The sequence below is a fragment of the Oncorhynchus gorbuscha genome, unplaced genomic scaffold, assembly GCF_021184085.1.
Source record: "Oncorhynchus gorbuscha isolate QuinsamMale2020 ecotype Even-year unplaced genomic scaffold, OgorEven_v1.0 Un_scaffold_1360, whole genome shotgun sequence".
Taxonomy (NCBI): Eukaryota; Metazoa; Chordata; class Actinopteri; order Salmoniformes; family Salmonidae; genus Oncorhynchus; species Oncorhynchus gorbuscha.
This window is the reverse complement of record NW_025746157.1, coordinates 1-14,918: the sequence shown is the minus strand read 5'-3', so window position 1 is coordinate 14,918 and position 14,918 is coordinate 1. Positions and strand designations below refer to the sequence as shown.

The following is a 14,918-nucleotide window of genomic DNA, read 5'->3' as shown; positions in this document are numbered from 1 at the left end:
GTGGATACAGACACTATCATATAATGATGATCTAAATGGGAAAACTAGATCCTACTCTGGGACACCTTGTGGATACAGACACTATCATATAATGATGATCTAAATGGGAAAACTAGATCCTACTCTGGGACACTTTGTGGATACAGACACTATCATATAATGATGATCTAAAATGGGAAAACTAGATCCTACTCTGGGGAATACAGACATCATATAATGATGATCTAAATGGGAAAACTAGACACTTTGTGAATACAGACACTCATATAATGATGATCTAAATGGGAAAACTAGATCCTACTCTGGGACACTTTGTGAATACAGACACTATCATATAATGATGATCTAAATGGGAAAACTAGATCCTACTCTGGGACACTTTGTGAATACAGACACTATCATATAATGATGATCTAAATGGGAAAACTAGATCCTACTCTGGGACACTTTGTGAATACAGACACTATCATATAATGATGATCTAAATGGGAAAACTAGATCCTACTCTGGGACACCTTGTGAATACAGACACTATCATATAATTATGATCTAAATGGGAAAACTAGATCCTACTCTGGGACACTTTGTGAATACAGACACTATCATATAATTATGATCTAAATGGGAAAACTAGATCCTACTCTGGGACACCTTGTGGATACAGACACTATCATATAATGATGATCTAAATGGGAAAACTAGATCCTACTCTGGGACACTTTGTGAATACAGACACTATCATATAATGATGATCTAAATGGGAAAACTAGATCCTACTCTGGGACACCTTGTGGATACAGACACTATCATATAATGATGATCTAAATGGGAAAACTAGATCCTACTCTGGGACACTTTGTGAATACAGACACTATCATATAATGATGATCTAAATGGGAAAACTAGATCCTACTCTGGGACACCTTGTGGATACAGACACTATCATATAATGATGATCTAAATGGGAAAACTAGATCCTACTCTGGGACACCTTGTGGATACAGACACTATCATATAATGATGATCTAAATGGGAAAACTAGATCCTACTCTGGGACACCTTGTGGATACAGACACTATCATATAATGATGATCTAAATGGGAAAACTAGATCCTACTCTGGGACACCTTGTGGATACAGACACTATCATATAATGATGATCTAAATGGGAAAACTAGATCCTACTCTGGGACACTTTGTGAATACAGACACTATCATATAATGATGATCTAAATGGGAAAACTAGATCCTACTCTGGGACACCTTGTGAATACAGACACTATCATATAATGATGATCTAAATGGGAAAACTAGATCCTACTCTGGGACACCTTGTGGATACAGACACTATCATATAATGATGATATAAATGGGATGTGTGACTTGTTGTTCATCCTCACAGCTTGGGGACAGGAGTTATCATTCAAGCTGGTGGTAACTGCCTTGCTCAAAATGGCAGAGGTTTCCACCTTGCCAGGTCTGGGATTTGAACCAGTAATGTTTCAGTTACTGGCCCAACGTTCTTAACCGCTAGACTACCTGCCGATACCACTGACACACCATATTACCAAACTATTATGATGGATGTTATGTACACACCATCCTCTCAAGGCTGTGATGATGATGTGTTGTTATACCTGCATCCCAAATGACACCATATTCCCTATAGAGTGCACTACTTTTGACTAGAGTCCTACCTGCTGCCCCCCTGATGGTTTGTATGTAGTTATTCACCAGTTATAGAGTGAGTTGTTGTTTATGTTTCTAAGACTGCAGGGTGGGAGATGCAACAATGGTCTTGAGAACAGCAGGAAGTGTGTTGGGGGTCTTTCTCTGGTCTGTAGCAGGTATGGTCTCATTCTTATCTTTAAGTTGTTAAGAATCATAATGTTATTCTGGTGTGTTCTGTTAGGCGTCTCCACTTCACTTGAATAGTTATCTTTCACACCTCACTGAGTGATGCTTATCTGTGGTTTCCATTCACACTCAACTCAGGAACTACGGCAACAAAGTGTGGACAAACCCTACAGTCAGAGTGAGCCAATAGACCTCGTTCTCATTCTCATACCATTGTGTTGTGTGACTTGTGTTTCAGTGGTACTGGGTCAGGATATCTGGAGTGTGACTTACACCACTCAGAGTATCTGTACCTTGAAGGGGTCAACAGTGGATCTGTTCTGCTCTTACACATATCCCAGTGGTTATACAGTCACAACAACCTTCTGGTTCACTAAAACTGAGGCTGGTATAGAACCTAAAGATCTAGGTCAGGACCCAGAGTATGCAGGTCGTCTGGTGTATAATGGGGATAAGAAGAATGACTGCAACCTGAAAATCAGGGACCTGAGAGAGAGTGACTCAGCTACATACAGGTTCAGATTATTAACAGATCAGACCAGAGGGAAATATACTGGTGCTCCTGGAGTCACTCTGTCTGTTACAGGTACAGTAACATGCTTTATACTGCTAGTCTGTTGAATTAATATCTACTGTCCATTTAGGTCTAGAAATTGGATTTGTATATATGAAACAGATTTGAGAATTAAATGAGTTTGAGAATGTCTTGCATCATGTGATTAAACAAGACAATAAGTGATTCAGGGTTTAATGCTGTGATCTACTCCAGCTCTGCAGGTGAAGGTGACTTCTAAAACTTGGCCAAATTGGGTGACACTGACCTGTATCACCACCTGTACTCTGACTGACAACCCCACCTACATCTGGTACAAGAACGGACACAAAGTAAAGGAGGACACCTCCAGCCTGTACTCAGACTACTTTAGTGATGCAGACAGTTATTCCTGTGCTGTAAAAGGCCACAAGGATCTCCACTCTCCTGCAGTGTGTGAGTATGGATTTAACTCAGTTTTTAGTATAACTTTTCAAGTAGAACTTTCTGTCTGCTAAACAGTCCTCACAGTTATTTAACCAAACTGTATCACAATACCAGATGGCATAACTATTCTGGATTACTGCAGCTCATGATTCTACTGTGTAAATGTATAAGTAATGTCCTCTTGTCATTATGTTTCAGGTGTTCAGGGTCAGAGATGCAACAGAGTGACTTACACCAAGAGGAGAATCTGTGTCTTGAAGGGGTCAACAGTGGACATATCCTGTACTTATGTTGGTTATTATTCCACCACATCATCATTCTGGTTTAGAAGTGATAGGTTGATTCATAAGGACATAACCAGAGACCCCGAGTATTTAGGACGAGACTTGGAGAGAGGTCCCTTCACCCTGACAATCTCAGATCTGAGAGAGGAGGACTCAGCTGAGTATCGCTTCACTTTTAAACAAAGGAACTTTGAATGGGGTCATAGTTTCCCTGGAACCAGTCTGACTGTGACAGGTAATACTGCACTTACAGAACATTGTGATATACTGGTAATACTACACTTACAGAACATGATGATATACTGGTAATACTACACTTACAGAACATTATGATATACTGGTAATACTACACGTACAGAACATTATGATATACTGGTAATACTGCACTTACAGAACATTGTGATATACTGGTAATACTACACTTACAGAACATTATGATATACTGGTAATACTACACTTACAGAACATTATGATATACTGGTAATACTACACTTACAGAACATTATGATATACTGTTAATACTACACTTACAGAACATTATGATATACTGGTAATACTACACTTACAGAACATTATGATATACTGGTAATACTACACTTACAGAACATTATGATATACTGGTAATACTACACTTACAGAACATTATGATATACTGGTAATACTACACTTACAGAACATGATGATATACTGGTAATACTACACTTACAGAACATTATGATATACTGGTAATACTACACTTACAGAACATTATGATATACTGGTAATACTACACTTACAGAACATTATGATATACTGGTAATACTACACGTACAGAACATTATGATATACTGGTAATACTACACTTACAGAACATGATGATATACTGGTAATACTACACTTACAGAACATTATGATATACTGGTAATACTACACTTACAGAACATTATGATATACTGGTAATACTACACTTACAGAACATTGTGATATACTGGTAATACTACACGTACAGAACATTATGATATACTGGTAATACTACACTTACAGAACATTATAGAATACTGGTAATACTACACTTACAGAACATTATGATATACTGGTAATACTACACTTACAGAACATGATGATATACTGGTAATACTACATGTACAGAACATTGTGATATACTGGTAATACTACACTTACAGAACATTGTGATATACTGGTAATACTACACTTACAGAACATTATGATATACTGGTAATACTACACTTACAGAACATGATGATATACTGGTAATACTACACTTACAGAACATGATGATATACTGGTAATACTACACTTACAGAACATTGTGATATACTGGTAATACTACACTTACAGAACATGATGATATACTGGTAATACTACACTTACAGAACATTGTGATATACTGGTAATACTACACTTACAGAACATTGTGATATACTGGTAATACTACACTTACAGAACATGATGATATACTGGTAATACTACACTTACAGAACATTATGATATACTGGTAATACTGCACTTACAGAACATTGTGATATACTGGTAATACTACACTTACAGAACATTATGATATACTGGTAATACTACACTTACAGAACATTATGATATACTGGTAATACTACACTTACAGAACATTATGATATACTGTTAATACTACACTTACAGAACATTATGATATACTGGTAATACTACACTTACAGAACATTATGATATACTGGTAATACTACACTTACAGAACATTATGATATACTGGTAATACTACACTTACAGAACATTATGATATACTGGTAATACTACACTTACAGAACATGATGATATACTGGTAATACTACACTTACAGAACATTATGATATACTGGTAATACTACACTTACAGAACATTATGATATACTGGTAATACTACACTTACAGAACATTATGATATACTGGTAATACTACACGTACAGAACATTATGATATACTGGTAATACTACACTTACAGAACATGATGATATACTGGTAATACTACACTTACAGAACATTATGATATACTGGTAATACTACACTTACAGAACATTATGATATACTGGTAATACTACACTTACAGAACATTGTGATATACTGGTAATACTACACGTACAGAACATTATGATATACTGGTAATACTACACTTACAGAACATTATAGAATACTGGTAATACTACACTTACAGAACATTATGATATACTGGTAATACTACACTTACAGAACATGATGATATACTGGTAATACTACATGTACAGAACATTGTGATATACTGGTAATACTACACTTACAGAACATTGTGATATACTGGTAATACTACACTTACAGAACATGATGATATACTGGTAATACTACACTTACAGAACATGATGATATACTGGTAATACTACACTTACAGAACATGATGATATACTGGTAATACTACACTTACAGAACATTGTGATATACTGGTAATACTACACTTACAGAACATGATGATATACTGGTAATACTACACTTACAGAACATTGTGATATACTGGTAATACTACACTTACAGAACATTGTGATATACTGGTAATACTACACTTACAGAACATTGTGATATACTGGTAATACTACACTTACAGAACATGATGATATACTGGTAATACTACACTTACAGAACATTGTGATATACTGGTAATACTACACTTACAGAACATGATGATATACTGGTAATACTACATGTACAGAACATGATGATATACTGGTAATACTACATGTACAGAACATGATGATATACTGGTAATACTACATGTACAGAACATGATGATATACTGGTAATACTACACGTACAGAACATTGTGATATACTGGTAATACTACACTTACAGAACATGATGATATACTGTAACTACTTTATCTCTAGTTGTAGTAGGTGGAAATGATGAGGGTTGTTCTTTTATGTTTTATTCTCTCTTCATTCAGGCCTGCAGGTGAAGGTGACTCCTGCTGCAGAGGGACAGAAGACACTGACCTGTAGCACCACCTGTACTCTGACTGACAACCCCACCTACATCTGGTACAAGAACGGACAACGTCTAGATGAGTCCACTTCCCAACAATACTCTAGTAATATGCTGATGGTCTGGGATTCTACTGTGGACATTTACTCCTGTGCTGTTGAAGGTCACGAGGCTCTCCACTCTCCTGTAGTCTGTGAGTCTGAATGAAACTAGGATTCTACTTAGGAAGTATCAGTTATTTAAGGTCAATGAGATGGGTAATACTTTACCTATCAATATTCTTCATTACATAGAAATTACAGACAATGTCATAGATGTATGTACTCTGTCACAGGTAACACTGCATAGCACATTATACAGTGTTGAAGAGTCAGGAAATGAATCATTAATTCTAAACGATGTAATCTGTTTTTACTCCCCTTTCATTTAGGTTTTCAGGTGAAGGTGACTCCTAAACATTATTCAAAGTATAAGACACTGACCTGTAGCACCACCTGTATTCTGACTGGTAACCCCACATACACCTGGTACAAGAACGGACAGATAGAAACTGTGAAGACTTCCACCTATTCAGTCCTCCCTAATGCTAAGGACAGCTACTCTTGTGCTGTAAAAGGCCATGAGGATCTCCACTCTCCTGCAGTGTGTGAGTAAGAATTCAACTCAGTATTCTAGTATAACTTTTCATAATTAATTATTCTGTCTGCTAAACAGCTTCAGAGTTGTCTAACAAAACTATCACACGATTACTGCAGCTCACAATTCTACTGTGTAAATCACACCCTCTTGTCATTATGTTTCAGGTGTTCAGGATCAGAGGTGCAACAGAGTGACTTACACCAAGAGGAGAATCTGTGTCTTGAAGGGGTCAACAGTGGACATATCCTGTACTTATGTTGGTTATTATTCCACCACATCATCATCCTGGTTTAGAAGTGATAAGTCGACCCCTGAAGACCTAACCACTGACCCAGGGTATGCAGGTCGTGTGAAGTACCCTGACAAAGAGATGTATAAAGATCCCTGCATCCTGAGAATCTCAGATCTGAGAGAGGAGGACTCAGCTGAGTATCGCTTCACTTTTAAAACATACAACTTTGAATGGGGTCATAGTTTCCCAGGAACAACTCTGTCTGTCACAGGTAATACTACACTGTATGATACAACTGTAAATCATAATGAATTACAGGATAAATATATGAACCATCCTGTTAACACAGAGGTGTATGTGGTTTTATACATATTGTTTCAGGTCTGCAGGTGAAGGTGACTCCTGCTGCAGAGGGACAGAAGACACTGACCTGTATCACCACCTGTACTCTGACTGACAACCCCACCTACATCTGGTACAAGAACGGACAACGTCTAGATGAGTCCACTTCCCAACAAAACTCTAGTAATATGCTGATGGTCTGGGATTCTACTGTGGACATTTACTCCTGTGCTGTTGAAGGTCACGAGGCTCTCCACTCCCCTGTAGTTTGTGAGTTTGAATGAAACTAGGATTCTACTTAGGACGTATCAGTCATTTAAGGTCAATGAGAAGGGTAATTCTTCCATATTCATCATTACATAGAAATTACAGACAATGTCATAGATGTATGTACTCTGTCACAGGTAACACTGCATAGCACATTATACAGTGTTGAAGAGTCAGGGAATTAATCATTAATTCTAAACGATGTAATCTGTTTTTACTCCCCTTCCATTTAGGTTTTCAGGTGGAGGTGACTCCTAAACATTATTCAAAGTATAAGACACTGACCTGTAGCACCACCTGTATTCTGACTGGTAACCCCACATACACCTGGTACAAGAACGGACAGATAGAAACTGTGAAGACTTCCACCTATTCAGTCCTCCCTAATGCTAAGGACAGCTACTCTTGTGCTGTAAAAGGCCATGAGGATCTCCACTCTCCTGCAGTGTGTGAGTAAGAATTCAACTCAGTATTCTAGTATAACTTTTCATATATAATTATTCTGTCTGCTAAACAGCTTCAGAGTTGTCTAACAAAACTATCACACGATTACTGCAGCTCATGATTCTACTGTGTAAATCACACCCTCTTGTCATTATGTTTCAGGTGTTCAGGATCAGAGGTGCAACAGAGTGACTTACACCAAGAGGAGAATCTGTGTCTTGAAGGGGTCAACAGTGGACATATCCTGTACTTATGTTGGTTATTATTCCACCACATCATCATCCTGGTTTAGAAGTGATAAGTCGACCCTTGAAGACCTAACCACTGACCCAGGGTATGCAGGTCGTGTGAAGTACACTGGAACATACAGAGGTCCCTTCACCCTGAGAATCACAGATCTGAGAGAGGAGGACTCAGCTGAGTATCGCTTCACTTTTAAAACAAACAACTTTGACTGGGGTCATAGTTTCCCAGGAACAACTCTGTCTGTCACAGGTAATACTACACTGTATGATACAACTGTAAATCATAATGAATTACAGGATAAATATATGAACCATCCTGTTAACACAGAGGTGTATGTGGTTTTATACATATTGTTTCAGGTCTGCAGGTGAAGGTGACTCCTGCTGCAGAGGGACAGAAGACACTGACCTGTATCACCACCTGTACTCTGACTGACAACCCCACCTACATCTGGTACAAGAACGGACAACGTCTAGATGAGTCCACTTCCCAACAAAACTCTAGTAATATGCTGATGGTCTGGGATTCTACTGTGGACATTTACTCCTGTGCTGTTGAAGGTCACGAGGCTCTCCACTCCCCTGTAGTTTGTGAGTTTGAATGAAACTAGGATTCTACTTAGGACGTATCAGTCATTTAAGGTCAATGAGAAGGGTAATTCTTCCATATTCATCATTACATAGAAATTACAGACAATGTCATAGATGTATGTACTCTGTCACAGGTAACACTGCATAGCACATTATACAGTGTTGAAGAGTCAGGGAATTAATCATTAATTCTAAACGATGTAATCTGTTTTTACTCCCCTTCCATTTAGGTTTTCAGGTGGAGGTGACTCCTAAACATTATTCAAAGTATAAGACACTGACCTGTAGCACCACCTGTATTCTGACTGGTAACCCCACATACACCTGGTACAAGAACGGACAGATAGAAACTGTGAAGACTTCCACCTATTCAGTCCTCCCTAATGCTAAGGACAGCTACTCTTGTGCTGTAAAAGGCCATGAGGATCTCCACTCTCCTGAAGTGTGTGAGTAAGAATTCAACTCAGTATTCTAGTATAACTTTTCATATATAATTATTCTGTCTGCTAAACAGCTTCAGAGTTGTCTAACAAAACTATCACACGATTACTGCAGCTCATGATTCTACTGTGTAAATCACACCCTCTTGTCATTATGTTTCAGGTGTTCAGGATCAGAGGTGCAACAGAGTGACTTACACCAAGAGGAGAATCTGTGTCTTGAAGGGGTCAACAGTGGACATATCCTGTACTTATGTTGGTTATTATTCCACCACATCATCATCCTGGTTTAGAAGTGATAAGTCGACCCTTGAAGACCTAACCACTGACCCAGGGTATGCAGGTCGTGTGAAGTACACTGGAACATACAGAGGTCCCTTCACCCTGAGAATCACAGATCTGAGAGAGGAGGACTCAGCTGAGTATCGCTTCACTTTTAAAACAAACAACTTTGACTGGGGTCATAGTTTCCCAGGAACAACTCTGTCTGTCACAGGTAATACTACACTGTATGATACAACTGTAAATCATAATGAATTACAGGATAAATATATGAACCATCCTGTTAACACAGAGGTGTATGTGGTTTTATACATATTGTTTCAGGTCTGCAGGTGAAGGTGACTCCTGCTGCAGAGGGACAGAAGACACTGACCTGTATCACCACCTGTACTCTGACTGACAACCCCACCTACATCTGGTACAAGAATGGACAGAATGTACAAGGTGTCTCCTCCCCCATGTATTCCATCAGCAGTGAGGATGCAGGCAGCTACTTCTGTGCTGTAAAAGGCCATCTCAGCTCTCCTACAGTGTGTGAGTACATTACAATAGTACAGAATTCTACTTAGCAAGTATCATGTATTCAGGTTAAAGAGACATGTCTTACTTTATCAATCATTACAGAACAAAAAATATTTTTTTTTTACTAATTAATATTACTTTGACAAAACATTTGTTATTTTCCATCAGATAAACCAAAGACCACAGTGTCAGTCAGTCCCTCTGGTGAAATAGTGGAGGGCAGTTCAGTGACTCTGACATGCAGCAGTGATGCCAACCCACCTGTCCAGAGTTACACCTGGTGGTACAAGAAGAATGGAGGTGACTATCAGAGTATGACAGGACCACAGCATGTCTTCAACCAAATCCGGTCATCTGACACTGGAGAGTATTACTGTGAGGCCTGGAATGAGATGGGGACAGACAGGTCTAGGACCATTAACATGGATGTGAAGTGTGAGTAAAGTACAGCTCAGTGTTTGAATGATAAGGTAGCAAAACAATTATAACTAAATGAAGTAGTCCTAAAGCATCTCCAAATATGTATTTATTAATTATATTAACGTGTTGTGTAAGTTAGAGTTTTAGATAGTTCTCTGACTTAACAGATCATTTATTGTTGACATGACATATCATTTGTAAATATACTACTGTCATAAATATACTACTGTCCGTCGGACAAATTCTCCTTTACCAGATGGTCCAAGGAACACCTCAGTGTCAGTCAGTCCCTCTGGTGAAATAGTGGAGGGCAGTTCAGTGACTCTGACCTGCAGCAGTGATGCCAACCCACCTGTGGACAAATACACCTGGTACAAGAAGAATGTAACCTCACCAAAAGCATCAGGACAGAGTTACAGCATCACTAACATCATCTCTGAGGACAGAGGAGAATATTACTGTGAGGCTGAGAATAAATATGGACGTCTCAACTCTTCTTCTGTGTTTGTGGACGTTCAGTGTAAGTTCACCTCATCTTTAATCAGAGGATCACATTTAAATTCATATTTCAATAACAAGTAAAACTCTATTTAAAACACTGTGGTTACATATTGTCCACCAGACGGCCCAAAGAACACCTCAGTGTCAGTCAGTCCCTCTGGTGAAATAGTGGAGGGCAGTTCAGTGACTCTGACCTGCAACAGTGATGCCAACCCACCTGTGGACAAATACACCTGGTACTTTCAAAATGAGACTTTTCTAAATGGATGTGGACAGATGTACAACATCAGTAACTTCAAGTCTAAGGACAGTGGACATTACCACTGTGAGGCCTGGAATAGAAGAGGATCTAGGAACTCTACAGCTCTGATGATCATTATACCAGGTGGAGTTTCATCTTATATATTTCAACACAAAATGTTGTTTCAAACTAATATTAATAATTATACTTTAGCTTGTAACACTTTGTTTTATAATTATATATACATTCAGATTAGATCAGTTAACAAATATTGTACTGTTGTTCCCATATCATCCATATTGTATTATAGGGAAACAAACCTCAGTTCTGACTGCAGCTGTAGGAATCATAGTGGTTGTTCTGGTTCTCATCCTCTGTCTCTCTGGACTCATGTGGTTCAGGTGAGTGATTCTTGTAAAGATTATTTCACTCCAACTCTTTTTTATTAACTTACTTTGTTCATTGATTCGTTCAATAATAAATGTATTAATTAATGTGCAAACCAGGAAGAAGGCCTCCAAATCCACCTCTGACACAAGAGACACATCAGAGAATGTAGAGGTGAGTCTCTTACAATCAGATTATGTGTATTTCTTTGTGAATCATTTCTACTCATCATGTTGTCTGTCCTCTTCCCATCAGGGAGACTCTAGTCCAGTGTATGAAAACGTCTCAAGCATGTCCACAGCCCCTACTGCAGCACAGACAGAGTCCACATACGACCAGGATGATGTTCACTACACCAGTGTCCACTTCTCTCACTCCAAAAACCAGGAAGTGCCTCTGTACTCCACCGTCCAGCTGCCTCAACCCCAGAAAGAGGATGAGGATGTCCAGTACGATGCTGTGAAATTCAACCTCCCCAGTGCTGCCACCCGGTGAGCATATTCTGCATTAAAATAACATATAGCCAATTATAGAGCATTGTGAAAACACCACGTTAAAACAACACAGAGCCAATTATAGAGCATTGTGAAAACACCACATTAAAACAACATAGAGCCAATTATAGAGCATTGTGAAAACACCACATTAAAACAACATAGAGCCAATTATAGAGCATTGTGAAAACACCACATTAAAAAAACAGAGCCAATAATAGAGCATTGTGAAAACACCACATTAAAACAACATAGAGCCAATTATAGAGCATTGTGAAAACACCACATTAAAACAACAAAGAGCCAATTATAGAGCATTGTGAAAACACCACATTAAAACAACATAGAGCCAATTATAGAGCATTGTGAAAACACCACATTAAAACAACAAAGAGCCAATTATAGAGCATTGTGAAAACACCACATTAAAACAACATAGAGCCAATTATAGAGCATTGTGAAAACACCACATTAAAGCAGAAGTTGGCTTTTTACAACCAAATTAAAAATGTTGATGTAACTGCTATGTTGTATTAGGGTCAAGACACCTTTGTGATTTCACTTGTTTTGGAGAAACTTCCCCCAACCATCTATTCCCTTCCTCATCCTCGTTGTGCAGTACAGAGGCTCTGAAAACACAGGAACAAATGCTCCAAAACGTCCTAATAGAAACAGACATATCTCACTATAGTGATGCAGGTCTTTAGATGTAACAGTTGTACACATGACATTGTGTCATTCTGAACTTTATCCACAACGTTATATTCCGTTTTGTGTGACTCCTGCTGTTTCTCCGTCCAACTGTTCTGTTCTCAGTGTATCAGACTGCTAGAACGGACGAGAAGCATCGTTCAAGTCTCAACAACATGGAACATGACGTTACGGATTAAGTTCAGAATGACACCATTTCATGTGTACAACATCTAAAGACATGCATCACTGTAGACTACTTAGAGCTTTTTAGTTTCTAAAAGGTGTTTTGGGGTGTTTTTGGAGCCCACTGACTGAACAATGAGGATGAGGAAGTGAATAGATGGTTGGGGGATAGTTTCTCAAAAACGAGTGAAATCGCAAAAAGAATCTGCCTCTTCTATAACGTACTATTTACATATAATTTGTTTTAGATTTGGTTGTAAACAAGCTGTATTCTTGATTACAGCTCATTCATATGCTGCTACTTATTGGAACGAGAAGACCATGACATCATTAATAAGCAAAAGAGTTGACCCTCGGTGGCCACTAGTGATGTCATTTCCTTAAAGTACAAACCCAACAATGGAAATCTCAAGACGATTCCCATGTCTATAATGAGAGAGTGGTGGTTTTGAGGAACTGTCCTGTGTTCCAAATAGAACCCTATTCCCTATTTAGTGCACTACTTTTCACCAGAACCTTATAGGCCTTGGTCAAAGTAATGCACTATAAAGACTATATGAAGGTATTTTTGGGGATGCAGATTCTGTTTCATTTCTGTTTTTCTCTCTTCAGACCCACGGCAGCACAAGCAGCTGAGGAGGACTCTTCTGTTCTCTACAGTACAGTCAACAAACCCAGAACCAGGAAGACCCCAACACAACAAACCCAGAACCAAGAAGACCCCAACACAACAAACCCAGAACCAAGAAGACCCCAACACAACAAACCCAGAACCAAGAAGACCCCAACACAACAAACCCAGAACCAAGAAGACCCCAACACAACAAACCCAGAACCAAGAAGACCCCAACACAACAAACCCAGAACCAAGAAGACCCCAACACAACAAACCCAGAACCAAGAAGACCCCAACACAACAAACCCAGAACCAAGAAGACCCGAACACAACAAACCCAGAACCAAGAAGACCCCAACACAACAAACCCAGAACCAAGAAGACCCCAACACAACAAACCCAGAACCAAGAAGACCCCAACACAACAAACCCAGAACCAATACGACCTGAACACAATAAACCCAGAACTAAGAAGAACTGAACACAACAAACCCAGAACTTATAATTATGTGTGAATACATTGTACATGCCGGTGGCCCCATTGGGAATGTAAGCCATGCACCATGCTCTACCAACTGAGACACAGGACTACTGTATTCACACTTAGTTGGAGTGATGATCTATGGTCAGTTTTATAAACAATGCTGTACTTGTCCTCTTGCTCAGTTGTGCACCGGGGCCTCCCACTCCTCTTTCTATTCTGGTTAGAGCCAGTTTGCTCTGTTCTGTGAAGGGAGTAGTACACAGCATTGTACGAGATCTTCAGTTTCTTGGCAATTTCTCGCATGGAATAGCCTTCATTTCTCAGAACAAGAATAGACTGACGAGTTTCAGAAGAAAGTTATTTGTTTCTTGCCATTTTGAGCCTGTAATCGAACCCACAAATACTGATACTCCAGATACTCAACGAGTCTAAGGCCAGTTTTATTGCTTCTTTAATCGGGACAACAGTTTTTAGCTGTGCTAACATAATTGCAAAAGGGTTTTCTAATGATCAATTAGCCTTTTAAAATTATACACTTGGATCAGCTAACACAATGTGCCATTGGAACACAGGAGTGATGGTTGCTGATAATGGGCCTCTGTATGCCGATGTAGATATTCCATAACAAATATGCCGTTTCCAGCAACAATAGTCATTTACAACATTAATTATGTCTACACTGTATTTCTGATTAATTTGATGTTATTTTAATGGACAAAAAATGTGCTTTTCTTTTAAAAAACAAAGACATTTCTAAGTGAAATTTTCATTAAAAATATACATTATACAGTACTGTACTA

At 38.6% G+C, this 14,918-nt stretch overlaps 1 protein-coding gene across 1 annotated transcript; it reads left to right on the top strand.

The window, feature by feature from the left end:
- Nucleotides 1-1,722: 1,722 nt before the first annotated feature.
- Nucleotides 1,723-14,406, top strand: LOC124022362 (titin-like). The gene is made up of 21 exons (XM_046337288.1): nt 1,723-1,847; nt 2,096-2,443; nt 2,627-2,845; nt 3,035-3,355; nt 6,058-6,288; nt 6,526-6,741; nt 6,899-7,237; nt 7,348-7,578; nt 7,809-8,024; nt 8,182-8,514; nt 8,625-8,855; nt 9,086-9,301; nt 9,459-9,791; nt 9,902-10,111; nt 10,268-10,534; nt 10,776-11,039; nt 11,142-11,405; nt 11,572-11,662; nt 11,768-11,822; nt 11,904-12,139; nt 13,631-14,406. The coding sequence occupies exons 1-21, from the start codon at nt 1,793-1,795 to the stop codon at nt 14,082-14,084; spliced, it is 5,130 nt and encodes a 1,709-aa protein (XP_046193244.1). The 5' UTR covers nt 1,723-1,792; the 3' UTR covers nt 14,085-14,406.
- Nucleotides 14,407-14,918: the final 512 nt, after the last annotated feature.